The 24525-nt window shown below is 55.9% G+C and overlaps 1 protein-coding gene across 1 annotated transcript in view; it reads right to left on the bottom strand.

Annotated features, from left to right (window-relative positions):
• Nucleotides 1–553: 553 nt before the first annotated feature.
• Nucleotides 554–24525, bottom strand: part of LOC133346752 (multiple epidermal growth factor-like domains protein 11) — a 104913-nt gene continuing 80941 nt past the window's right edge. Inside the window, 17 exon segments of the mRNA XM_061558603.1 lie at nucleotides 554–2343; nucleotides 2816–3135; nucleotides 4348–4659; nucleotides 5978–6025; nucleotides 6215–6338; nucleotides 6622–6743; nucleotides 8092–8442; nucleotides 10726–10818; nucleotides 13245–13373; nucleotides 15902–16030; nucleotides 16824–16952; nucleotides 17379–17507; nucleotides 18346–18480; nucleotides 20526–20672; nucleotides 23494–23514; nucleotides 23517–23595; nucleotides 24048–24211. Of these exon segments, the coding sequence (XP_061414587.1) occupies nucleotides 2332–2343; nucleotides 2816–3135; nucleotides 4348–4659; nucleotides 5978–6025; nucleotides 6215–6338; nucleotides 6622–6743; nucleotides 8092–8442; nucleotides 10726–10818; nucleotides 13245–13373; nucleotides 15902–16030; nucleotides 16824–16952; nucleotides 17379–17507; nucleotides 18346–18480; nucleotides 20526–20672; nucleotides 23494–23514; nucleotides 23517–23595; nucleotides 24048–24211 (2444 nt within the window). The 3' untranslated portion in view covers nucleotides 554–2331.

Here is a 24525-nt window from a genome sequence, read left to right on the forward strand (position 1 = left end):
TTAACCCACTTATACGCAAGGTCGATTTAGGCAACTCGATGAAGGGAATGACGTGGCGAGCTGAAAATAGTCGAGTACCCTTAGAAATCCCAGACAGCGTGAAGCTGTGCACATTTCATGACGTCAGAGCTCAGCGTTCGAGAGTTTTTGCTGCTTCACACAAACAGATGCATTTTCTGCTTTATATTGAAGAGCGAGCTGAAATTAGTCGCGTTGACTTAGGAAATCGAGACGGCTACGCCGCGCATTTGTGCGGGATACACGGCCTACGCGGAGGGTTTGGGGGGGGGGGTGCGTGACGTCAGTAGGCACACTGCGTGACGCTTCCGCATGCGGGTGATATCACAGATGTGACGTCACCGCTCACTTGCCGTGCAAAATATATTCATTATTGCGCCCCCCCCACCCAAAAAATTTTTTAAAGTATATTTTTATACTTTTTTCATTGTGTACAGTCTGGAAGCTACCCACATGCCAAATGTCAAGTTTGTTGCATGTCGGGAAGTATGCTAAACATTTCGAACAGGACACACATATTCACAAATTTCCCTTTTATGTATATAGATTATTATTATTACTGACGAGTCAGCATCGGTCACGTGGCTCGGAAGTTAAACAGTGGTTGTACGATCGTTCTCCGCCACATGAATGTGGAGTTTCCACCACCGGCTCTGCAGGGCTGCAAGCAGGAGATGATCTGAGCCGGAACTCGCTTCGACTTTCTGCATCGTGCCCATCGCTACAGCACACCACTCAGAACAGAACCACACGGACACGAACAGGAGTTTCATTTGTCCGCACTGACGTTCTTTAGCTCAAGGAGACAGAACAGAGACGCGACTCAGTGAGAGAGGCCGCGCCCAACACCACCACCGCGGCCCCGCGTCTCCCCGCTAACCCCGGGGTCCAACCCTTGCCCACACTTCGGAGGGCATGGGACCTGTGCTCGGGTTCGAACCGATCACCCCGCAGTTGTCGCTCGTCTGGGTTCCGTGCGGCCGCACGCGAATGTCCCGCAACACGCCACGCCGGACGGCCACCGACATCACCGTCGTCGTCATCATCACCACCGTCAGCCAAGGTCTATCCACTGCTGCATGAAGGCCTCTCCAAGTCACCCGCCATCCTCCACGGTCACCGCGAGGCAACGATTCCGCTTGGCGCACGCAGCGCGCGAGCCGAGTCCATCGCCACCGCTCCGTCTCCGCGTTGGACGTCCCCTCTTGGGCCGCTCTCCCTCCCCTGGACTTCCACCGAGTGGCTCGTCTCGCGCACCGGCCACCGAGTCATCGGAGCCACGACGTGTGCTGCCCCAGCCCTGACCGGCACGTGGTAGCAAACAGAATGCTCGACTCTGCACTCAAAGAGTCCTCGACATTTCTCGTGCAGGATGAGGTGGGGGGGGGGGGGGGTTCTGACCATCAGCGAGTGTTCATTTCGCGAGTCGTGGGCAGGCGCTCGGAAAAATAAAAAATTCTTCCGTACGAAAGAAAGAGGCCGATCAGAGTTCCGCAACTGCGAGCCTTCGAGCAACCTACTTGCTGCACCGTCTCCCCCGTGCAGGCACCACCGCATCGGCCCGATCCGCGCGGGCGAGTCCCCGTCTCTGCGAGATCCACCAACCCCCCCGCTCCACCCACATGTTTTGCCGAATTACGCCACCACCCCGTCGCGGCGGCGGAACCGATCGTCCTTCGAAGTAATCATACAACTCGTGGCCGAGCAGTCGTGGCCACGTCTCACGGTGACGACGGTGACGACGATGACGACGATGACGATGATGACGACGATGAGGATGCGGTGGCTTCAGTAACCGCCCAACTGCTCGCCCGCCACCACGGCCGAGCGCACGAACCACCGTCACCACCACCCTCGCCCATCCCCTCCGTGGTCAACCGCCGAGGCGCGGACGACTCATGGGAGAGGAGAGAGAGGGGAGAGTTTCGTCGATCGGTCGATTGCGTTGGCTTCGCCGCTTCCCACCGACGCCAGCGTCTGTGACGCTGCGGAGACTTCGACGGAGAGAATGTTCACGCGGCTCCCCGCGTGCACGCGGCTCCCCGCGTGCACGCCACGGCTTTTGCGCGGTGGTGGTGTCGCTGTTGTTGTTGGTGTCGTTGTTGTTGTTGGTGTCGTTGTTGTTCTGTGAGTTGAGGAAGGCAGCTGGTGCTGAACGGAGAGCGTCGCACTCTCCTCCCCTCCTTCTCCCCCTCCTTCGAATTGTTCTGCCCCTCTTCCTTATCATCCTCCCTCTTCGTCTTCCTCCTCCTCACGGCGACAGGGATGGACGGGATGAGGAGGCAGCCCACGGCACCGATAAACAGCGGCAACTTAAAACTGCCCCTGCAAATTCACGGCAGCAAAATCCGACAGGTGGCAAGTGAGTTAGACGCGTGCGTCGCAGGGTTACTGTCGCGCGCTGTGCCCTCGCCTGTTTACCAGGGGCGTCCGTTCAGCACAACCGCGTCTCAAGGTGCCTCGTCTCACCGCAGTGAAGATGGGAGGGGGGGGGGGGGGCTCACGGAGGAGCCCACTGACTCTGCCGACAGCTTAGAGAAGAGGCGAAGAGTCAGGTCTGGAGCCTCATCGTGAACTTTGTCGACCAATTACTTGGCTCGTTCTGGCTCTGATTTATCGGCCGATACCACACAGTGATTATTCTTTCTCGTGGGGGGAGATGGAGGGGGTGGGTTGGGGGGGGCGCGGAGTGGGGGGGGGGAGATAATCCCAGAATACACGGTGGGGGGGGGGGGGAGACAGCAGAGAATGAGCGACCTCTACCGCAGGGCGAACGAGAGAATCAAACGGCCGTCACCTCCAGCTGCTGAGTGTGATGACGCTTCGACGCCGCCGCCGAGGAGGAGGTGGTGAGACGAGGCTCCTTGTCCAGGGTGGCCGTCTGTGGGTGCGCGTGGACGGGCAGCAGGTCGTAGTGGCCGGGTATGTGGCTGTTCTTGGGGAGGTCGTACAAGCCGTGCTCCACCTGCTGCTGATGCTGCTGACGCCGTAGCAACTGAGCGTGGCGGTGGTGCTGCTGCTGCTGCTGTGGGTGGTGTTGGTGGTGGTGGCGGCGGTGGTGCAGCTGTGCCGGCGCGCTTGTGCCGCCGCCGCCGTGCACCACGCTCACCGTGGGTTCTGCGGAGGAGAGAGGCAGCGACGGCGCGGTTCGCATGATGGGGGGGGGGGGGGGGCTGTGCAGTTGCACCGCCTGTACACTCGATAGCTACGTTGCCACTGCCCTTCTCATCCACAACTCTCCTCTCATCTACGCACTCCCCAACATTCATCTCTCTCCAGCGAGCACTCCCCACTCTTATTTATTACAATAAATACAATTATTAATTTAATTATTCATCAAAGCAACGGTGATTAATGAGGAGACCGAAACACTTGGAGAATCCCCACGCGTGAAATGGGGCAACCCTCTGTGGCGATGAGTATCGCTGCTGTACTGCCTTCTCCTGGCCTAGCCAGGGCATGGCACCTCCTCTACGCCCACCCACGGCAAGGGGTCTTCATCGCCCGTCCGTGCGGTGATCCACCAACCCTCGCCGCTGCTGCCTCCTGCACCGTGGGCGGACTGCAGGCAGCCACGTGCAGCAGCGCAGCCACCGCAGCCGCCGCGGCTCGGCCCCTGCTGTCTCCCCGCCACCCCCACACTCATCACACCCGCGCAGTGCTTGCCGCAAATGAGCCACAATGACTCGCTGATCTCGTCACGGGGCACGAAACATCATCACGCGGACTCTGGCCACCCTCGCAGCAGCAGCAGGCAGCGGCTTTTGGCTGCTCAGCCATCGAACAAAAACGGCGGTCACCGCTTCTACGGCCGTCTGGAACGCTCTTCCTTCCGACATACGAATGCCACTGGAGCTGTGCACTTTAAAATCATCATCGAGACGTAACACTCATTTCTCTAGCACCGATGTTTGTGTTCAGTGTGCTGTCCTTCCCCCGCACCTCAGATTAGCACGGGTTGGCGACGTACGGCGCGAAAGAAGTTCAACACACCTCCTGTCCACACACACACACATACCACAAAAGATCCCCCGTATAGCCTTAACAGACTGTAGGGGCAAGTGCTGTTAGCGAGCACCTATGAAGGCCGCAACGGTACACGAGGGGGTGGGTGGCCAGCACCACGCCCGACCGCCTTTGTCTCCCCAGTGGCGATGTTTACACACCGTACCAGGTACTCATTTAAGGCTGAGTCGACCTAGGGGAGGCCCAGAACCGGTTCAGATAATTGTCACTGGTATTGGCCGTGAACGGGAATCGAGCCCGGGTCGTTGGGTTCACAGCGCAGCGCGCTGACCGCTACACCACCGCTCACCCCTCACCCCTCACCCATCTCGTAGACGTTCCTGGTGCTGCCGGGGGCGGCGTGGGCGGCGAGGCCGTGCGCCGGCGAGCAGACGATCTCCGCGTACGTCGACTCCCGCGGCCCCCCCGGCCCCCCCGGCGCCCCCGGCGCCTTCATCTCCACGTAGCCCGCCGCCTCGGAGCCCCGGGGGGGCGACACGGGCCCCCCCCCAGCCGGCGGGGGTGGCGACCTCGCGGGCGCGGGAGAAGCGGGGAGCGCGGGGGTCTCCCGGATCGTGGCGTAGGGGCTCTCGCTGCCCACCGAGCCAGAGCTGCCCCTGCTGCCCTTGCTGTACTCTGCACAGATGCATTCGAGGAGGCACGGGTCGAGAGAGACAGTGCCGCTGGGTGAATGTACGAGCTGGTGCCCGGCGCGGCGCGCGCCGTTTTGTAACATTTTGAAATTTGCACCACTTTGGCCAATCCAACGCTGGGATGAAGGTCGCCCCGTGTCACGATGGTCACGCGGCTTGACCATACTTCACCACGCCGGTCAACGCAGGGACGGGTCACATATCAATCGCCACTGATGTCAGCCGCGGCCGCCGATGGAAATCTCCAACTGAGGTCGGCGCGTTCGTAGCGCAGTGCGCCAACCACTGCGCCACCACTCCACCCATGATCGATTTCCACCACAGGCGGGAGGCGCACGGGACCTGTGCCGCAGGGCCACGAGAGACGGCGACGTGGGGAGGCATTCACCCAGCAGTGGATAGAGCACGGCTACTGCTGCTAATGATAACCATAACCGAACGTTCACTGCAGACTCATATAACAAACGAGATGAGTCAAACAGGACACAATTATACCACACTATGCTTATAATAATGTATTGATTCTTATGTCCATGTGATACGAAGAAGGGCCATTGCCCGAAACGTCACCGATACATTAATCGTAATGCCACACGGTCTTTTTGACGAATGTGTTGAGTTGTTGTTGTCAATGTATTTGCTACCTGTGCTCGTGTACCACTGCCAGCATGGCAGCAGCAGCAGCACGGAGCGTGCCCGCCTCGCATGAGGAGCCGTGCCGCTCGCTGTCAAGCGCCATGACCTCGCCAACTTCGCCTGTGCTCAGGCGAAGTTGGCGGCGTACAGAACGAGGAAAAAGATGCTGGAAGGTGATACTGACGGCTGCTCTGTGCTTCCAGTGTTCAGGGGCCTGCTTAAGGCGCGGCTCCGGCTGGAGCACGCACACCACACACATGCCGGTGATGTACGCGTCTTCTTCGAACGCTGGCGAGCTGGAAAAGCCCTCTGTACCAGCGTGGACGGCACCCTCGTGTTCACCTTCTGAAGCGCTCGCTCGTCACCGTGGCGTACGCGATCACCACCACCACGTGACTTTTCTTTTGTGTTGTGCGCGCTGCATTTAGCGCCACCGCGCGTGGATTCGTAGCGTTTATTTTCATTTGTTTACTGGGGACTTTGTGTATTTCATATCGGAATCGCCTCCAGTGCTGTTGCTGCTGGCGGCAATAAAAGTTGTTTAAAAAGTCAAAAAGTTTGTCTCGCTGTTCCCGGGTTTAAACCCGCGGCTTGCGAGTGAAGGGCGGCAATGCAGTTGTGGAGGGGGTGGGGGTGAGAAGGGTGGGAGGGGGGTAGCCGCGTACCTTTGTGCGACTTGCAGGTGTTATAGGCTCTCTCCACGCCACTGGCGCCTGCGGAGGCACGGGACAGGCGGTCGGCCATTGAACCCAGGGACACACAGCGCTTCTCCTCGCCTGCTCCACTTTGGAACTCCCTCCCATCATCATATTCAGCCATAATCAATCCACTGCTAGAAGAAGGCCTGCCCCCCCCCCACCCCTCCCAAAGCTGTCGCCGTCTCCCACGATCCTCTCACGTACCCAGCTGGTAGGGGTTGCTGGATCGCTTCCAGAGCACGGGCAGAGTGGCACTGCCCTCCGCGCAGCGCGCCGCCAGCTTCTCCCGCTCCAGGTTCTTCATCGCGGGGACGCGGGCATTGTTGGGCTGGTACACAAAGACAAAGATCCCCCGTGTGGCCTTAAACTGTCAGGGCAAGTGCTGTTGGCGAGTCGTACTTATGAAGGCCAAAACGGCGCCCGAGGGCGTGGGTGGCCAACACCACGCCCAGCCGCGGCGTTTAACACACATTGCACCAGGCACTCATTTGAGGCCGAGTCGACCTAGAGGAGACCCAGGACCCGGTAAAAAAACCCATCTCCCACATGTATTGGCCGTGAGCGGGAATCGAACTCTGGTGGCCGGGGTGGCAGTGCAGTGCTCGCCGCACCCTCCCCGTGCAGCGCAGCTCCAAGTTGTTGTTAGCGATGCCCTGCGCACTGTGGCCCTGGCTCAGGGTCTGGTAGCCTGGGTTCACGTACAGGCTGTGGCAGCCGCACTGCACCGGGTGTTCTGTCTCAGCACAAACAACAACAAACAACAACCAACAGCAACAACAACAACACGGGTTATTCACGCGTGCAGGCGCACTCATATCGGCCAACCACTCTCTATGCGTCGTGAAGAGTTCGGGCGCCACTCAACATTCAAGCATTTAATTAATGATCATTGTCACGTCTCCCGGCTATATTCAGTTGCCCGTTAAACTGAAGGTCCTGTCGGTTTAAAAATAATCCCTTGGTATTTACCGGGTGCTCAAAGGAGTTGAGACATACGTTACGGTGAATGCACGTAGAGTCGTGGTCGTGGAGGCATAGACGTTAAGAAGAAGAGGAGGGAGGGGTTGGTTCATGAGTTAGTAGGCGAGTGAGGAGGTGAGTGGGTGGGAAGGTGAGTAGGTGAGTGAGTGGGTGAGTGAGTGGGTAGGTGAGTAGGTGAGGAGTAGAGCGCCACTCACCTCCGATTAGAACAGTTGGTTACGTACGGTGCAAAAAAATGTCCACATACACACACAAAGTCGTAGAAGATGCAGAGACGCAGAGAGAGAGGAGGGGTGGATATTGAGCCTCCAGAGAGGATAATGAGATCGAAGGGAGGGTGTCTTGCCAATAAACTGAGGCTTTCCTTAACCGTGTGCATATTGAGTGGCATCCAAGTGAAGGTCTAAATTCAGAAACGTCGCCTATTATGTACTAATTTTCTGTTATTGATGAATGCGTTGAGTTTTGTTTGTTTGTTATTTTGTTATCTGTGCCTGTTGCACCGCTGCCAACGCAACAACAACAGCATCACGTAGTCCGGATATTAAAATCTCTACCACGGGAGGGAGCTCTCAGGCTTGGCGTGAACGCGACAGCGTCCGCGGCAAAAAAAAAACCTAAAATCGATTTCACCACTCGGGCGCGTGCGGTTAGAGGAGTCACCGTGCATCGGTTGACATTGATCGTCCCAGCTCACGGTACGTGCCATCGAACTGCGTGTGTTAGCCACCAACGTGCTCATTAGCACGTACGTGCGTCTGTGCATGCGCGTAAAGATCCACCCATGAATTCGCCGCGTGTGCGCGCCTGTAGCTCTCCCTCTCTCCCTGTGTCCGCGCGTGCACGTCTCTCCGCACGTGCACGTGTCTCGGCGCGCGTGCACGTGTCTCTGCGTATCTCCCTGCGCGTGCACATTTCGTGTATTCTTTCCTCTCTCGCTGCGCGTGCACGCATTCGTATCTCTGCCCGCATATGTATGTCTGTCACTCTGTGCGCGCGCGCATGCACGTGCGTGTGTGCGTCTCTCTCGTTCTCTGCGCGCGCGTGTACGTGCGTGTGTGTGTGCGTCTCTCTCGTTCTCTGCGCGCGCGTGCACGTGCCTGCGTGCGCGCACTCCGACGCCACGGAGCGCGCCGCGCCGGCGCTGAACGAGGCCGCGGCCGCCGCCGCCCCGGCTCCCGGTTCGCGCCGCCCGCCGCGGGCGAGGCCGCGCAGCCGCCGCCGCCTCCGCCGGTAGAACACCGCGAGCAGCAGCAGCGCCAGTAGCAGCAAGAGCAGCAGCAGCAGCACCAGCACCACCCCGACCACGGCCCCCAGCGACTCCCCGCCCGCTGCCTCCTCGGGCGGCCCGCCCGCCCCGGCCGATGGGGCCAAGGCCGGGGAGGGCGGCAGTCCCACGGGCACGAGGGGAACGAGGGCACCAAATCCCTCCACTCCCATCCCCATGCCCCCTGAAGCGCGCCACCCCCAAGGGGAGTCGAGGAGAGACACACACGCGCGCACGTGGAGAGAAGACAATGATTAAAGTGATTACAATCAGTCAAAGTCGAGTTTAAGTGTTGCATGAACATTATCACTGGTGCTGAGACAATGGTGGGAATTCCACATTCCTATGGCGGGGACCAGTCTCTCCGCACGACGACCACTGTTGGGTGCCCAGGAAGTCATGATGATGATCATTGCATTGACACTAGTGGGATGATGACGATGATGACCATGATGGTGATTTTGATAATAGTGATGATTGTTAATCACCATGTGGCCACGTGGTCATTATGATGATAATGAAGGTGATGATTGTGATTACGACGATGATGATGGTCATTATTATAATAGTCAGAATGCTGGTGGCCATGGTGATTGTGATGATGAAAATGCTGCTGCTGGTGGTGATGATGATGTTAGAGACTAGCTGGGTAACCTCACCCTGACCGGGACTTAAACTGGGACGTCCCCACTTGTGGGGTGAGCTCTGGGCTCACTGCCACGCGCGTGGACACGAAACGCTCCGAAGCGGTCGCTGCTCGTCGTCTCATTGTGTGCAATTATCTTTTTGTTTTACATCGTGGAGCAAATGTATCGTGCTTTATTGGGCAGGCTGCAATTCGTGCCAATATAGTTTGCACATTAATTTAACTCGCACGTTTCCTTTTTTTGTTAAACCGCTCATCAAACTAAATGAGCCTGGTGAGCAGTGCAGCGTGGTGTGCGTGTTGGTGTGATTGTCTTTGTGTGGTGTGTTTGTGCGTGCGGTTGCGTGTGTGTGTCGGTACGACTGTGTGTGCCACGTGGCTTTGTGTGCATGGACACGCTTGTGTGCGTCGGTGCCGTTGTGCTGGTTGGCGTGGCCGTGCGTGCTCGCGAACGCCACTTGCTCCGACAGTCTGATGAGGCTACACGGGGGATCTTTGTCTGTGTTTCTGTGTGTGCGCGTGTCCACACGTGTCCACGCGTTTGGTATCGTAGCGTGAAGCAATGCCATCAATTAGCAATGCTGCGCTCCCATTGGTCCGCGCAGGAATGCAGGGCCATTTACTGTGCAGGCGAAATGCGTTCAAAAAGGCCCATTAGTGGTCGCATTTCTCTTAATTAAAGAGGCGCACTCGCCCCGGCCGTTAATATACCACCAGGATGGATTCAGACAGACGATCAGCACATTAACTCGTGGATTTTACGACGATAATGAGCCAAGAATGTCAGTGCGTCCCGCGCGTGACGTCACTCCACGTCGGCCAGCCCCCCTCATTAATAATCATGAACAGGTTACGTCCCGATTTAAAGCTTTCGTAACTGCAGGGATTCATATTATTTGGGTCTCCGTAACGCTATTAAGACAGAAGTAAAAAGGACATCATGATGAACCATGGATTATAACCTTTAAATGAAATAGGTCTGTGTCACCGCGCCCTTCCAAATTGCACACGAATTGATGCAATGAATATCACGTCGCGGTCTGCTTTTCGCTTGCAAGTTTCAGATTTACTGAAATGCACTCGTCCTTTGACGGGCAAAAGGCGAGTGCCTTCACTAATGTTCCAAACGCCGGTGACTCGTTGAATTCCAGTGAGCTCATGATCCGATAGTGCCTGGCACTCCAACCTTCCCTACCAACACTAATGCAAGACTGCCTCTCTCTCTCTGTGAAGAGCAGTATATCCTGATGATGGCCAGTGGGCCGAATCGTTAATATATATAAAAAAACATTATCACTGACAATTTTAATATATATAACAACTCTGTTGTTGGTTCTAATTAACCTGCAACCTCGTGTATATGTCTATCTATGTATGTGTGTAACTGTGTGTGTATGAGTGTTGCGAGGAGCGGTGGTGCAGCGGTTAGCGCATTGCTCAACACCAATGACGATTATCTGAACCGTTTCTGGGCCTTTCCTCGGTTGACTTAGCCTCCAATGAATATTTGATGCGGTGTGTAAACATCGCCACTCGGGAGACAAAGGCGGCCGGGCGTGGTCCTGTCCACCCACCCCCTTCGCGTGCCGTGCCGCCCTTCGTAGGTTGCTGCTCGCTAACAGCACTTGCCCCAAAATCCTGCTCAGGCTTTACGGGGGATCTTTGTCTTTGTATGTGCGTGTCCGTCAAGTATATATGCGTTTGTATGTGTGAGTGGGGTGTCTGTATGGGGTTGTCGTGTGTATTTGCGCGTGTGTCTTTGTATGTGTAAGTAAGTATTGTATGTTTGTATGCATGTGTGTGTGTAGCTGTGTATCTTACTGCTGACACAGCCCTGCACCGGGTGGCACATCTGATATGAGAAGCAATCACAGCGGAACTGGCACTGAGGACCATAGTGGCTGGGCTGACACGCTGATGTCAGGGAAGGGGCAAGTGGTGTGTGAGTGAGTGTGTGAGAGGGTGAGTGAGTGTGAGGGTGAGTGAGTGAGTGAATGTGTGTTTGAGAGGGTGAGTGAGTGGGTGAGAGGGTGTGTGAGAGGGTGAGTGAGAGGGTGAGTGAGAGGGTGAGTGAGTGTGTGAGAGTGTGAGGGAGTGTATGAAAGGGCGAGTGTATGAGGGGGTGAATTTGCGAGAGGGTGAGTGAGTGGGTGAGTGGATGAGTCCATCAGAAAACACAATAACAAAAACACAAACACGCACACAAATTATGCTAATATAATGAAAATGCAAATTCAACTAATTAGGGTGGCGAGATGTGCATGGGCGCTTACATATTTACAGTTCACAGGCAAAAATAATATCAACAGTAAAAACATCAACAAAATCAACATTTCCAGGCTTCGAAAAAAAAACGAGCAAAAATATAACCGTGTCATTTTACACGCGCTACTGAAATAAGCTCGCAGATGGCGACTAAAGCGGGTAAATAAAGCAGAAATCACGACGGGGACTGGCACACGGAGACAACGAGACGGGCCCCATTCAGCACTGCGCGTGGCAATGTCCGCACAACAACAATAACAACACACTTCGTCTCACTCCACTCCCCTCCACGCACTCTCCTGCCTCTCCCCTCTCGTCTCACTCTACTCCCCTCCACGCACTCTCCTACCTCTCCCCTCTCGTCTCACTCCCCTCCACGCACTCTCCTGCCTCTCATCTCACTCTACTCCCCTCCACGCACTCTCCTACCTCTCCCCTCTCGTCTCACTCTACTCCCCTCCACGCACTCTTCTACCTTTCCCCTCTCATCTCACTCTACTTCCCTCCACTCACTCTCCTACCTCTCCCCTCTCGTCTCACTCTACTCCCCTCCACGCACTCTCCTACCTCTCCCCTCTCATCTCACTCTACTCCCCTCCACGCACTCTCCTACCTCTCCCCTCTCGTCTCACTCCACTCCCCTCTACGCGCTCTCCTGCCTCTCCCCTCTCGTCTCACTCCACTCCCCTCCACGCACACTCTTACCTTCTCTTCCTTGCCGTCTCATCCACCATTCACTTTTCACAAAGATGCGTTTTAAGTGCTTAACATTTAGACCGTATGTTACCCTGCCTTACAGGGCAGGTGCCCACGTGAATTCCCATCACTCGTGTGCGTGAACCTCTAGAGAAGAAAACAAGTGAATGTGTCGATTGAGTCTCAACACATTTGTCGGTGTTGTAAATTCTCTCCGCTCCCGGCACATCACGTGAGCTTCTCCAGTTATGTAAGTGTTTGCATGAAAGTACTTTCACGTGTGCAAGGGGGGGGGGCGTCTGGGGTGCCGATTGACACGCGCACGGCGAACGAACCGCTGATACGCGTGTAAAATCTACACCCTGTGCAGAATCCATACGGTGAGCATCACACGCAGTCAAAGCGCGAACGTAAACGCGCAAACACACGAATAATTAAGTGGCGTTCACCGAGCCGTTCACGGAGGATGTCCTCTCGAGCCGTGACGGGTTTGCCGACGCTGTTCGAGCGAGTTTTAATTGGGGATGTGACGAGTTGAGAGTGGTGCCGCGTGCGTTCCTGTGTCTGGGAGGTCGCCCTGCGTCTGCGTCTGTGCGGGTCTCCACTCGGTGGGGGGGGGGGGGGGGGCAGCTATGGCTTTGGGGCCAGAGAGAGCGGAGTGGTCTTTGTTGTTGTGGTTGTTGTGGTTGTTGAGGTTGGCGTGAAACGATGGTTGTTTAGATAAGTTAAGGGAAGGGACCATGAACGAGATTGTTTTAATTGAATTGTTTTAAATTAAAATTCTTATTTTACATAGCATATAGTCGCGTGTCCCTTAATCGTGATTCTTAAATGTTATATAAGCGCACAACTTTAACTATCTGTGATGAACGCTGCACTTTCCGTCGTTTTCATGCAGAGGGCGCTGCAAACCCACGCGCCCCCTGCATGAACGACGGAGGCGCAGGGACAGACGTTCGATCACGTTGGAATCGATCTGCAGACGGCGGTCTTCTCGCACGGCCAGCAGCTCTGTGTCGCCTTATTGCGTGAATGCGTCGTTCGCGTGCAATTATTTTAAACAACCCCTAATTCTTAAATCTGTTCCTGTTAGTTGTAATGTCCCGTAAGTAACACTGAGTCTGTGCTGGGTGAAAAGCAGTGGAGCTCAATAAAACAAATGGGGAGTTTGAATGTTTACATCGTGCAAGTCACTCAAGATGCACAGCAGAGCCAACCTGATACCAGCACCACGTGCCATCCGCGGATCTCATATCGTCACTAATCGGTTGGGTGTGGGGTGACCTATCATCATTCCACTGCTTGTGTTTGCTTCTGTTCGCGATGTAAACGTGGCCCTGAACGCAATGAGCAGTGCAGAGCAGAGCAGAGCGCGTTACCGGAGTCACAACTCATCCCCGTCCAGCCGCTGGCGCAGTAGCAGGCCCCGCTCACGGGGTCACACGTGCTGTTGTTGGTGCAGCCACACGCCAGCTGGCATCGCAGGCCGTACGAGCCCTGGGGACACGCTGTGTGCACACAACGCAAATGCAAAGATACCCTCTCCCACCTTCCGTGTAGCCTTGAGCACACTGTTGGGGCAAGTGATGTTAGCGAGCACCGGTTGAAGGCTCGCACCGCACAACGAGGTAGTGGGGTCGTCCCCACTGCCGATGCTTTTTTAACACAGCGCAGCTTGGCTTTCAGTTAAGGCAGAGTCGACCTAGGAGGGGCCCGGATACGGTTTTCTGATATTATTCGTCGCTGACGTTAACCATAGCGAGGAATCGAACCCGGGTCGCGGGTTCGTAGCGCGCCGCGTTAACCACTGCCCCACCGCTCCCCCGTACACACACAGCCGCACAAGGCCGAACACAGGACTCGTACAGACACCGTGGATGACCGCCCCCCCCCCGCCCCACGGTCCTGCGACAAATACGCGTCTCGCTCCTCCGTCTCGCTCCTCCGTCTCGCTCCCACGTCTCGCTCCTACGCCTCGCTCCCACGTCTCGCTCCCACGTCTCGCTCCTACGCCTCGCTCCCACGTCTCGCTCCCACGTCTCGCTCCTACGCCTCGCTCCCACGTCTCGCTCCCACGTCTCGCTCCCACGCCTCGCTCCCACGTCTCGCTCCCACGTCTCGCTCCCACGTCTCGTTCCTACGTCTCGCTCCTACGTCTCGCTCCCACGTCTCGCTCCCACGTCTCGCTCCCACGTCTCGCTCCCACGCCTCGCTCCCACGCATCGCTCCTACGTCTCGCTCCCACGTCTCGCTCCCACGTCTCGCTCCTACGCCTCGCTCCCACGTCTCGCTCCCACGTCTCGCTCCCACGCCTCGCTCCCACGTCTCGCTCCCACGTCTCGCTCCCACGCCTCGCTCCCACGCCTCGCTCCCACGTCTCGTTCCTACGTCTCGCTCCTACGTCTCGCTCCCACGTCTCGCTCCCACGTCTCGCTCCTACGTCTCGCTCCCACGTCTCGCTCCCACGTCTCGCTCCTACGTCTCGCTCCTACGTCTCGCTCCTCCGTCTCGCTCCTACGCACGGACGTGATCATCCGCACCCTCCTTCGGCCGCTATTCCGTCACGGGTCTTCCTCGTAGGGGAGCGTCCTACCCAAGAGCGCCGACGTCGCATCGCGGTCAACACCGACGCGTCGCCTGATTTGTTGTCGTTTCCCGATCCGTTTGCTCCTATTTATGTTTCTCGCAATAATTCAAAGCACGCGTCTCTACACGCTTCTCTGGGCACTTTTCAGCCTTTGTTCCATTTCCTTTGTGAGTGTCCCGCGTTCCTGATCCATGCGTCAGAGCGGAGCTGACAGTTTGCATTGATCGCAAACTTCTTCGGGCATATCAGCACGCCGCTTTTCGTTATCAAGTTTTAGTCGTTTGTTGATTTTTTTCTCTTTTCAAAACTTCTCCGTCTCGCTCTCGTTTGCCACGATTTCATCAGCGCCACACACATTCTGCAGACACTGCCCGCGGCCAATATTTTCTCAAGTAGTTTTTTTAGTTTTACGCAAGTAAACATCCCTACGTCGGGTCAACGTCTGCGTGTGGTTGGAACCGTTGAGCAAACGTTTTTCCAACCAACGCTCCACGTTTTCCGGGTAAGACATTCAGTTGGAACATCTCGTTTGCTATGCTGTCTAGGGTGTCAAGTCACACAACACACAGTCAGCAAAAAGCTGCGTCACTACAACAGTTCATTTTGTGGAGCAACATAATTTCAAGCGTTTTGATTTGATTCTATTATTATTTCTATTATTGTATTATTATATATTTTTACCTACGTGACTTTACAAAAAAAACCTAAGAGTATTATTTCAAGCGATTTAATTGCACTTATATTTTATATGGAGCCCGCAGACTTTTGGGACAAGTGCTGTTAGCGAGCACCTATTAAGGTTACGACAGAGTGGTGTGGTCAGGACCACGCAGGGCAATGTTTGTCGAGCTTCTTTCGCACCGTACGTAGCCAACCGCACTCATCAGAGGGGCGGATGAAAGCTCCCCAACGCAGATATTTTCCTTACCGCACCGGCTACTCATTTATGGCCGAGTCGACCTAGGAGAATGGCTCTTAACCTTGGGGTGCACGCATCCCCTGGAGGTGCGAGATGCCTTTCTCGTGGAGGAGGAGGAGGGGGTACGATACATGGCCAGATCATTTAGAAGGTAAATAATCGAAACACCAATCAAGCACTGGCCACTTTGTTTCCTCAAACCGATGTTTGTATTCACGCGATAAGTTGTTGTTGTGTTACGACTGAGAACCAAAGCGGCGCAAGGCTGCAACGAAAGGCGAAGCAGCACTGACCTAGAGGAACCCCACAACCGGTTCACATCCACCGCTCGCCACTGACGTTCAGCCGCCGATGCCGAATCCCGGCGACGTGCTCGCCACGCCGCTCGACCCCGACACGCGGCGTCCCCCCCTGCCCCCCCTGCCCTCCCTGCCCCCCTGCCCCCCTGCCCCCCTGCCCCCTGCCCTTCCCCCTGCCCCCCCCTGCCCCCCGCCGGCCTCAACAGGCGCCCGCGGACCGGCGCCACCTACCGAGTTGGCAGCGCGCGCCCGTGAAGCCCGCGGGGCACGAGCAGCGCCCCGTCGCCGACTCGCAGTCGGCGCCGTTCTCGCACGCGCAGCGCTCCGCGCAGCCAGCGCCGAAGAGGCCGACCGGGCAGCCTGGGCAGCGGGGGCAGTGGGAAGGGTGGGGGGGGGGGCGAGGATAATCCTTCTACGTATGTATGCACGTTGAACTTCTTTCGCACCGTACGTAGCCACGCGTACTGATCGGTGGCACGTGGGCCACTCTGATAGATGACGATGATGATCGCGATGGGTGTGCAGGGCGGGCAGCGGTGCCGTGCATTGTGCACCGCGCGGCGAACCCCGCGAACCGAATTCAATTCGCGGGCACGACTCGCGTCAGTGACGCGGGCCGTGATATTTGAACCGTTCCCGGGGTCTCCTTTAGGTCAACCTCTGCGGGAGGTTGGACAGGGTGAAATCGTTACACCTTTAATGAACAGCGGCGCGTCCGTGTCATGCAATGCGCTGTGAACCCCATGTCCCGAGTTCGATTCCAACTCACAAACAACACCTGGAGCGATGTCTAAACCCATCAGCACTCGGGGAGACAAAGGCGGCCGGGTGTGGGGTACGGGCACACCACCCCTTTGTGTGTACCGTGCCGGCATTCATATAAGTTGCTACAGTACTCGCCAACAGCACTTGCCCGAAGCAGTCTGTGAGGCTATACGGGAGATCTTTATCTGTGTGTGTACGTGTGTGTGTACGTGTGTGTGTACGTGTGTGTGTGTCTATGTGTGTGTGTACGTGTTTGTGTACGTGCGTGTACGTGTGTGTGTGTACGTGTGTGTGTGTACGTGTGTGCGTGTGTACGTGTGTGTGCGTGTGTGTGTGTGTACGTGTGTGTGTGTACGTGTGTACGTGTGTGTGAGCGCGCGGTCCGTACGCCGCGTGCAGTGCGCTCCCATCCACCCGGCTGAGCACGTGCAGCCCCCGTCGCGCGCGCTGCACCCCGCGCCGTTGTGGCAGCTGCACGTGTGCAGGCAATTGGCCCCCCACAGGCCCGGCGGGCAGGCTGCACACACACAAAGACAAAGGACCCCCGTATAGCGTTAACAGGCTGTTGGGGCAAGTCCTATGAAGGCTGGCACGGCCGCGCGAGGGTAAACGTTGCAGTTAGAACCAAGCCCCGCCGCCTTTGTCTCCCCCAGCGCTGACGTTTACCACACCACGCCAGGTCGTCGTTTAAGGTTGAGTTAACCTTGAAGATGTTTAAATATTCGCCCCCTGGTATTGGTCGTGAGCGGAAATCGGACTCGGGTTTGTCGTGCAGTGCGCTGACCACTGCACTACCGCTCCCACAACAGGCCGCACGGATACACGCACACACACACGCATGTGCATGGGGGTGGAGCGGTGGGACAGCGGTTAGCGCGCACTGCACTAGGCACCCAGCGTCGCGTGACCGCTGCGTGGCGACAAGACGCCTCCTCCTCCTCACCCTGCGAGCAGTCGCGGCCGAGCCACCCCGGCGTACAGTGACACGTGCCGTCCACGTGGCTGCAGGAGCTGTTGTTGGCACAGGTACACACCTCTCGGCACCCGCGCCCGTACCTGCCTGGGGGGCACGCTGGGGGGTCGAGAGGGCGGGGGGGGTTAATCCAGGGGTAGGCAACACGCGGCTCTTTGAGGACCTTGAAATATTGAGGTTTTGTTTGACCGAATTCGAATGATAAATGGCTTTCATCTTCTTGGTTCTTTCGGTAAAGTCACGTAGAAGGGAAATAATAAAATAATAAAAATAAATGGCTTTCTTTGTTATTTTGGGTTGGTGGCCCCTGGGTTAATCAAATGATCAAGCTCAATACAATCAGGCCTTAAAAGGATGAAATATATAATGGGCAACGTTTCAGGAAATGGACCTTTTGCATAGCAGTCTAATGTATTTGTTTAACCCGCTGAGAAGTCGAGCGACCAGGGCGTCGTTTGTAGGATTTCACGAGCAATATGATGATTCTAAATGAGGGAAGTCTCGTTTGCAAGCGTGACCCGGGTTACCAACATGGTGAAGGATGCTATCGTAATAACATTAATAATGTGTCGTTTTATTCGTATTTAACGGCGTCGTTCATGCAAATTGCATCTTAACATGCTGCAGAACATGCAACGCGCACAGCTTTTGCACAGAGGCTCGGGGAAAAGCAGAGGCACGATTCGGAAGCCGCCAGAACCGGCGCCAACGATTGCCAAAGCTCTGTGGTCCTTTATTTGGATGTTTGGCCAATTCCATTCACGAGTGTTTTACGCAAGTGGCAGGCCATGGGGAGGACCCCGAGACAACCCACGAGGCTCAAAGCCGAGGGCGGGTTAACCTCTATTCTTACCGAGAGCCTGTGCGATGGAAACAAAACACGATGATCTATTCGGTTAATCGACGAGTAATCGACGAGTTTGTGCGTTGGGCGCACCCTGGTCGCAGAGCTGCCCCGTGAACCCGGGCAGGCAGCGGCACTCCCCCGTCACGTGGTGGCACGGCCCGTTGCCGTGTAGACACTGGGGGCACGCCTGGGCACAGCCGAGGCCGAAGGTGCCTGGAGGGCACACTGTGCGGGGGGGGGGGGGGGGGGGGGTCCGGGGTAGGCACGATGATGAGGATGATGATCAGTCGTTACAATGATGATTATGATCGTGATGATAAGATGGTCATGATTCGGAACGACAGTCAATAATTGATGATCGTTATTTGCTGTCCTTCCCATCGCACCTCCCGGTTAGCGCGGTTGGCTACGTACGGTGCGAAAGAAGTTCAACGTGCATACATAGTGATGAATGTGATCATTAAAATAGGCTTAATACATATTTGTAAATCACAGGTATACCTACTTGCTCTCTCGTCTGATTACATGGCACTACCTACCGAGTCTCATGCCTACCTGCCTGCCTACCTGGGTACCAAGCTACGGTGGGGGCGGGGTGGTGCGAGGGGCGGAGCAGGGGGGAGGAGTGGCTCATCCAGCAGTGGAGTGGCAAAATATCTCTAAATATGCGTGGCTGTGTTATAAGAGCTGCTCTGAGTGGGGATTGTTTTGGACTGCAAGACGAGGCCAGCGTCATTCCACGTGGCCCCGTGTAGTAATGTCCCGTAATCCATCACAGACTTCACTTGATATTAATGCAGTGCGGGCCGATTGCTCATGTAATGATAATAGCATTTACGCGAGCTTTAGTGGAAAACAAAACAACATTAATCCTATGCAGGTTATTAAAATCCATCTCGCCCGTGTGAGGACGGCACGCACTCGATGCCGCGGTGCACGCGCGCGTGCGCGTCTGTGACGAGGGGCTGCGGACGTGTGCGTTCCATATATCCGGTGATGACATTTGATGATATGTTAATGATCAACAACGGCAACGATAGCAATTCACAGCTCCCTTGTCAACCCAATGATGGATGAACGCCTTCTTCCAACACTGTACCACTTACGGGGGGAGGGGGTTGTTTGACCATACTTCACCACGCTGGTCAGTGCGGGTTGGCGAAGGGCGGAGGAGGCCCAGGGCCGGTTGTTCAGACATCACTCGCCACTGGTGATGGTAGTCGTGGTTCGGGAATCGAACTCAGATGACCGGGTTCGTGGCTTGATGCGTTAACTAACTATCGAAATATTTTTATTTCACTAGGTAAGGCCCACGGAGCTATGACGCTCTTTTTCAGAAGCGACCTTGTCACAAATGATCGCTCAACCAAGTGGCTTATCAATGTGGACATTTATTGCAGCCAAATTATATCAACGCGGGTTTTGAGTATTGCAGCGTTAACCGCTGCACAACCGCTCCCCGTTTTTTAAAATCATAAACGTAAATTCATAATTTCAGATATTAATGATGAATCAAAATATCTAATTTTAAAACATAATGAACGCAAAGTGTTGCCATTTTGTTTGTGCAACTTGTTTAAGTTGAAATATGAAATATTTTTAAGATATGTGCGTCTGATTCAAACTCCAATACAGTAATTTCAAAGTCCATGTCATTTATAAAAATGCAATTTACGATACGAGGTTACGTTTAAGCGTATTGGCCTGCCGAGTGGCTTAACGCAGCGTGTCTAATTTTCAACAAATATAATTAAACCAAAAATGCATTTGCTGAGTCGGCGAAGGCTGCGGAACACATCGATAACGCAATCTCACACTTAACAGCGGGGAAATTAATTCATTGAGACGCAGCGGCCACAACCGCATCAACCGCCCTCCGTGGTGAGCGACGCGGGGTGCGATGCGGGTTTGGTGTTACTGACGTGGCGCCTGGAGTGGCATGGGGTCGCGTCGTGTGACGTTGCATGGGGCGCCGTGGTCTGGCGGCGTGCGTGGTGTGCCGTGGTGTGCCGTGGTGTGCCGTGGTGTGCCGTGGTGTGCTGTGGTGTGCCGTAGTGTTCCGTGGTGTGCCGTGGTGTGCCGTGGTGTGCCGTGCTGTGGTGTGCCGTGGTGTGCTGTGCCGTGCTGTGGTGTGCCGTAGTGTGCCGTAGTGTGCCGTGGTGTGCTGTGCCGTGCTGTGGTGTGCCGTGGTGTGCCGTAGTGTGCCGTGGTGTGCCGTGGTGTGCTGTGGTGTGCCGTGGTGTGACGCGGCGCAGCGTTTTCCCGGCCACCTCTCTGGCACGTCGTGCCCCTGTATCCCGCCGCACACTCGCACGCGCCGTCCGCGGGGCGGCAGGAGGCGCCGTTGTGGCATCCGCACGTGCGCGAGCAGTTGGGCCCCCAGCGGCCCGGGGCGCAGGCGCTGTCACAGCGCGCCCCTACGGGAGGGCACGGGCGCACACCGCACACACAAAGCAAAGATGCCCCATATAGCGTCAACAGACTGCTGGGACAAGTGCTGTTAGCGAGCACCTGTCTCCCGAGTGGCGTCGTTTAAACACCGCACCGGGTGCTCATTTGACGCTGAGTCGACCTAGGGGAGGCCCAGGACCGGTTCAGACATTTGTCACCGATGTTGGTCGTGAGCGGGAATCGAACTCGATTCGCCGGGTTCGTAGTGCGGCACGTTAGCTGCTACGCCACCGCACAGAGACACACACACAGCGCATCAACAAAACAAGAAAGACATGCCCCGTTTTGCCGCATTGAATTATGCAACGCGCAGAGCACCAAGCCGCCAGTTAAGAGGTTGACCTTTCCAGATGCTCAACTCCCAGCGACAGAGCCAAATCCAAAAAAGCCAAACTACCTCCACCACAGAGCTCAACGCGGGTAAATTGCATTGACCAGCGTGGTGAAGTATGGTCGCACGAGCACTCATGCTTGACACGGCGTGGGTTAAGAAAGATCTCGATTACTAAAAAAACCCGTTATATTATTCAAATACTAGCAATACTAATCTCATCATTAGCAGCCTTGATCTGTTATTGTTTAAACACACGGACAACAAAATCTGCCTTTTTGCAGGAGTGCCCGATGGAATGTTGCAGAACTGTGAGAGATGGCGACAGCTTGGAGATTAATGTTATCCAGCAGTGGATAATACACGGCTGATCCTGATTATGACGATTCAGATCCACCAGGCCTCCGTGCGAAAGCAGCGGTAATAATAATAATGATGACAACCCAACGACAACAAGTGGGGCGCTTTGCTCATGGCGGGCTGAGAAAATACGAGCGAGGGTTGAATCAATCCGCCGCCTCCTCCCTCCCGCCCTCCACCGCCCCCCAGAGCTCTCCTCCTCTTCCTCCTCCTTCTCCAACTGCCGTCACCCCCCCCCCCATCTCTCTGGGGGCTCCACTACCGCCTGACCGCGACAAAAAAATTCCGACTTAACAATCCAACTCTTCCTGTAACCTGGCAACTTTACACCGCGACCGCGGGCTGGCCAGCCAGCCATCATCACCCGTGGACATGGAGAGGCGATTAGTATTCTGAGATTCAAGCGCCTCCAGGTTTTAAGGGTGCACAGAGGGAGAAACTTTCATTTTGTGCGTGCGCGTTTGTAGGAGGATGAACACAGCCGATTTAAAAAAAAAACTAATCGCAGTCTGTGCCGAGTGCATCTCCCAACAGTTATTTTCGGGTTGTGCCGTGGGCTGGTTCGCGGCCACGATGTACCGACGTTTCTGGCGCTGCGAGCTTCTACGGGAACTGACGTCCAGCGGCGTCTTCGCAATGCACGACAAATGACACCGTGAAGCGTCGTCGTGGAGAATGTTAATGACAAAATAACTGTCGCTCACCCCACCCACCCCTATCGGTCTGTCCATGCACACACAAAGCATTCAAAGGATATTTTCTGTACGGTTTTGTGTTGAACGAGGAACCATTTACCTTCAGGACGGGAAATCGCCCATAAACGTCCGGCAGTTCAACAGAATTGATTTAAGCAAGCCTGGCCCTGCTGATGAGAGATACTGAAGATTGAAAACGGTCTCAGAGTTGTGCTTATATTGAGCCGCTGCTGCTGATGAGATTGCTCTCCAAGACGGTCCGCACGACACGGATGAACACGTGGCACAACACGAGAACGCACATCCCGTGTAGGTACAGGGCATGGGGCACCTGCGTTACCGGGACACTAACTTTGAGCTTGATGCTCGATTCATGAAAAAAAAAAATTTAAAAGTTGCCATGCCATTAGAGCGCTGTAATGATGATGTAGTTATCATCATCCTCCGTGGTCACTCCACTGCTGGATGAAGGCCTCCCCTAGCGGTCGCCAAACCGCACGGTCACGAGTTGCACTGAACGCAGTGGTAACCCTCGGCACTGAACAATTGCTTCTGCGGTTGTCAGGACTTGACGTGAGATTGTTCGAGTTGTGTATGTGCCTGTTACGAGTCGTGTCTCCTCGTGAACCCGGCGTGGAACACGAGTAAAGAGAGCATGGGGGGCATGGGGGGCATGGGGGGCATGGGGGGCATGGGGGGCATGGGGGGCATGGCTATCCTCCTCCAGGGAGTTGTCGACCTCGCTCTCTCCGGCGGAGCGACGGGATTTGGTGAGGAGCGACGCGGGCTGACGGGGTCGGCGTGTGACAGGGGGAGATAATTAGAGACGCGGCGAGACGCGTGTCGCTTCTGCTGCCACTTGGACGAGAGGAACAAAAAATAAAAATAAAACGCGGGCGGCGGAGCGAGACAGAGTGGACGCCGAAGCAGAGGGGGGGGGGGGGGCGACGCGGCGGGTCGAGGGTGGACGGACGGACGGCGATGCAGGTGGGAGAGACGGAGGAGGGATGGGACAAAGAGATTCAGCAGAAGGATGGACGTAGCTCTGGGCAGAAGAGCAGACGGCTCGATAGATGGATGGACAGGTGGACGAACAGATAAGTGGACAAATGGACAGAGATGAAGGCTGGACAGAGCGTAAGGGCGGACAGATGAGACAAATGAGTGAAAGTACAAATGGACGAGTGTAACGGTAGATGGGTACGTGGAGTGACAGAGGATAGGGTGAACGGACTGACGAAAAAGAGAAAGAGAGGGGGAGAGAGAGGGAGAGCACATAAAGCAAAACAATGAAAAAAAAAACAAATGATGAACCAAGCAAAGTGCCGACTAAACCGGGCATCTTCTTGTTTCCTCTGATCGTAAAAAAAAAGAACGGACGGACATGCGGACGGCACGAACCGGTCCATCCGTTGTGGCAAGGCAGCGCCCCGTGACGCGGTCGCACTGCTCCGCGTGGCCGCAGTCGCAGAGCTCTCGGCAGCCGCGTCCGAACGAGCCGGGCTACTCGCAGCAAACCACACACACACAAAGAGACAAAGATCCCCCGTATAGCCTCAACTTGACTGCTGGGGGCAAGTGCTTTGATGAAGGCCGGCACGGCAAACGAGGGGGTGGGTGGCCAACACCGCACCTTGCGGCCCCAGTCCTGATGTTTACGCATTTCAGGCTGAGTCGACCTAGGGTAGGCCTAGGACCGGTTCAGATAATCGTCACTGGTGTTGATCACCGGGTTCGTAGCGCAGAGCGCTAACCGATACACTATCGCTCCCCAAAGACAAAGATCCCCCGTTTAGCCTCAACAAACTATTGGGGCAAGTGCTGTTAGCGTCGAATCTACCCCCCCCCCACGCACATATTACATATCAGCCTTACACATTAACATACATACACACTCCCTCTCTCACACACGTGCATGCACTCTCTCTCTCTCTCCACCTCTCTCTCGCCCTCACCTGACACGCGAGCTCGCACGCCTCCCCCCTCCACCCTGGGGGGCACGCGCAGTCCCCCGACGCGGGGTCGCAGCCCGCGGGGGGGCGGCAGCGGCACGAGCGGTTGCAGCCGAGGCCCCAGCTGCCCGGGGCGCACGGCAGCGAGCAGTCGGGGCCGTGCCATCCTGAGCACCACCAACAGCGGGGAAGACTCCAATCACACGGACGTCCGGTGCTCACGACTCGGGCTGCCCGAGCCTTGACCCGGACAGTCACGGGGAGTGGCATCTTTGTGTTCGCGGCTGGCAGGAATTGATCTGTACCGACCTCCGTGATGAACGGGATCGCAGAACACTGCACGGTTTTGATAGCCTCGTCTAAAGTGGACAAGGTGGCTATCCTACCCCCCACGGGAGTAGGATAGCCAAGTAGCACGGTTGGCTACGTACGGTGCGAAAGAAGTTCAACGTACAGTGACATACACGGCCCGGCTGTCCGT

The sequence above is a fragment of the Lethenteron reissneri genome, chromosome 24, assembly GCF_015708825.2.
Source record: "Lethenteron reissneri isolate LAM-NWPU_2019-01 chromosome 24, ASM1570882v1, whole genome shotgun sequence".
Lineage (NCBI taxonomy): Eukaryota > Metazoa > Chordata > Hyperoartia > Petromyzontiformes > Petromyzontidae > Lethenteron > Lethenteron reissneri.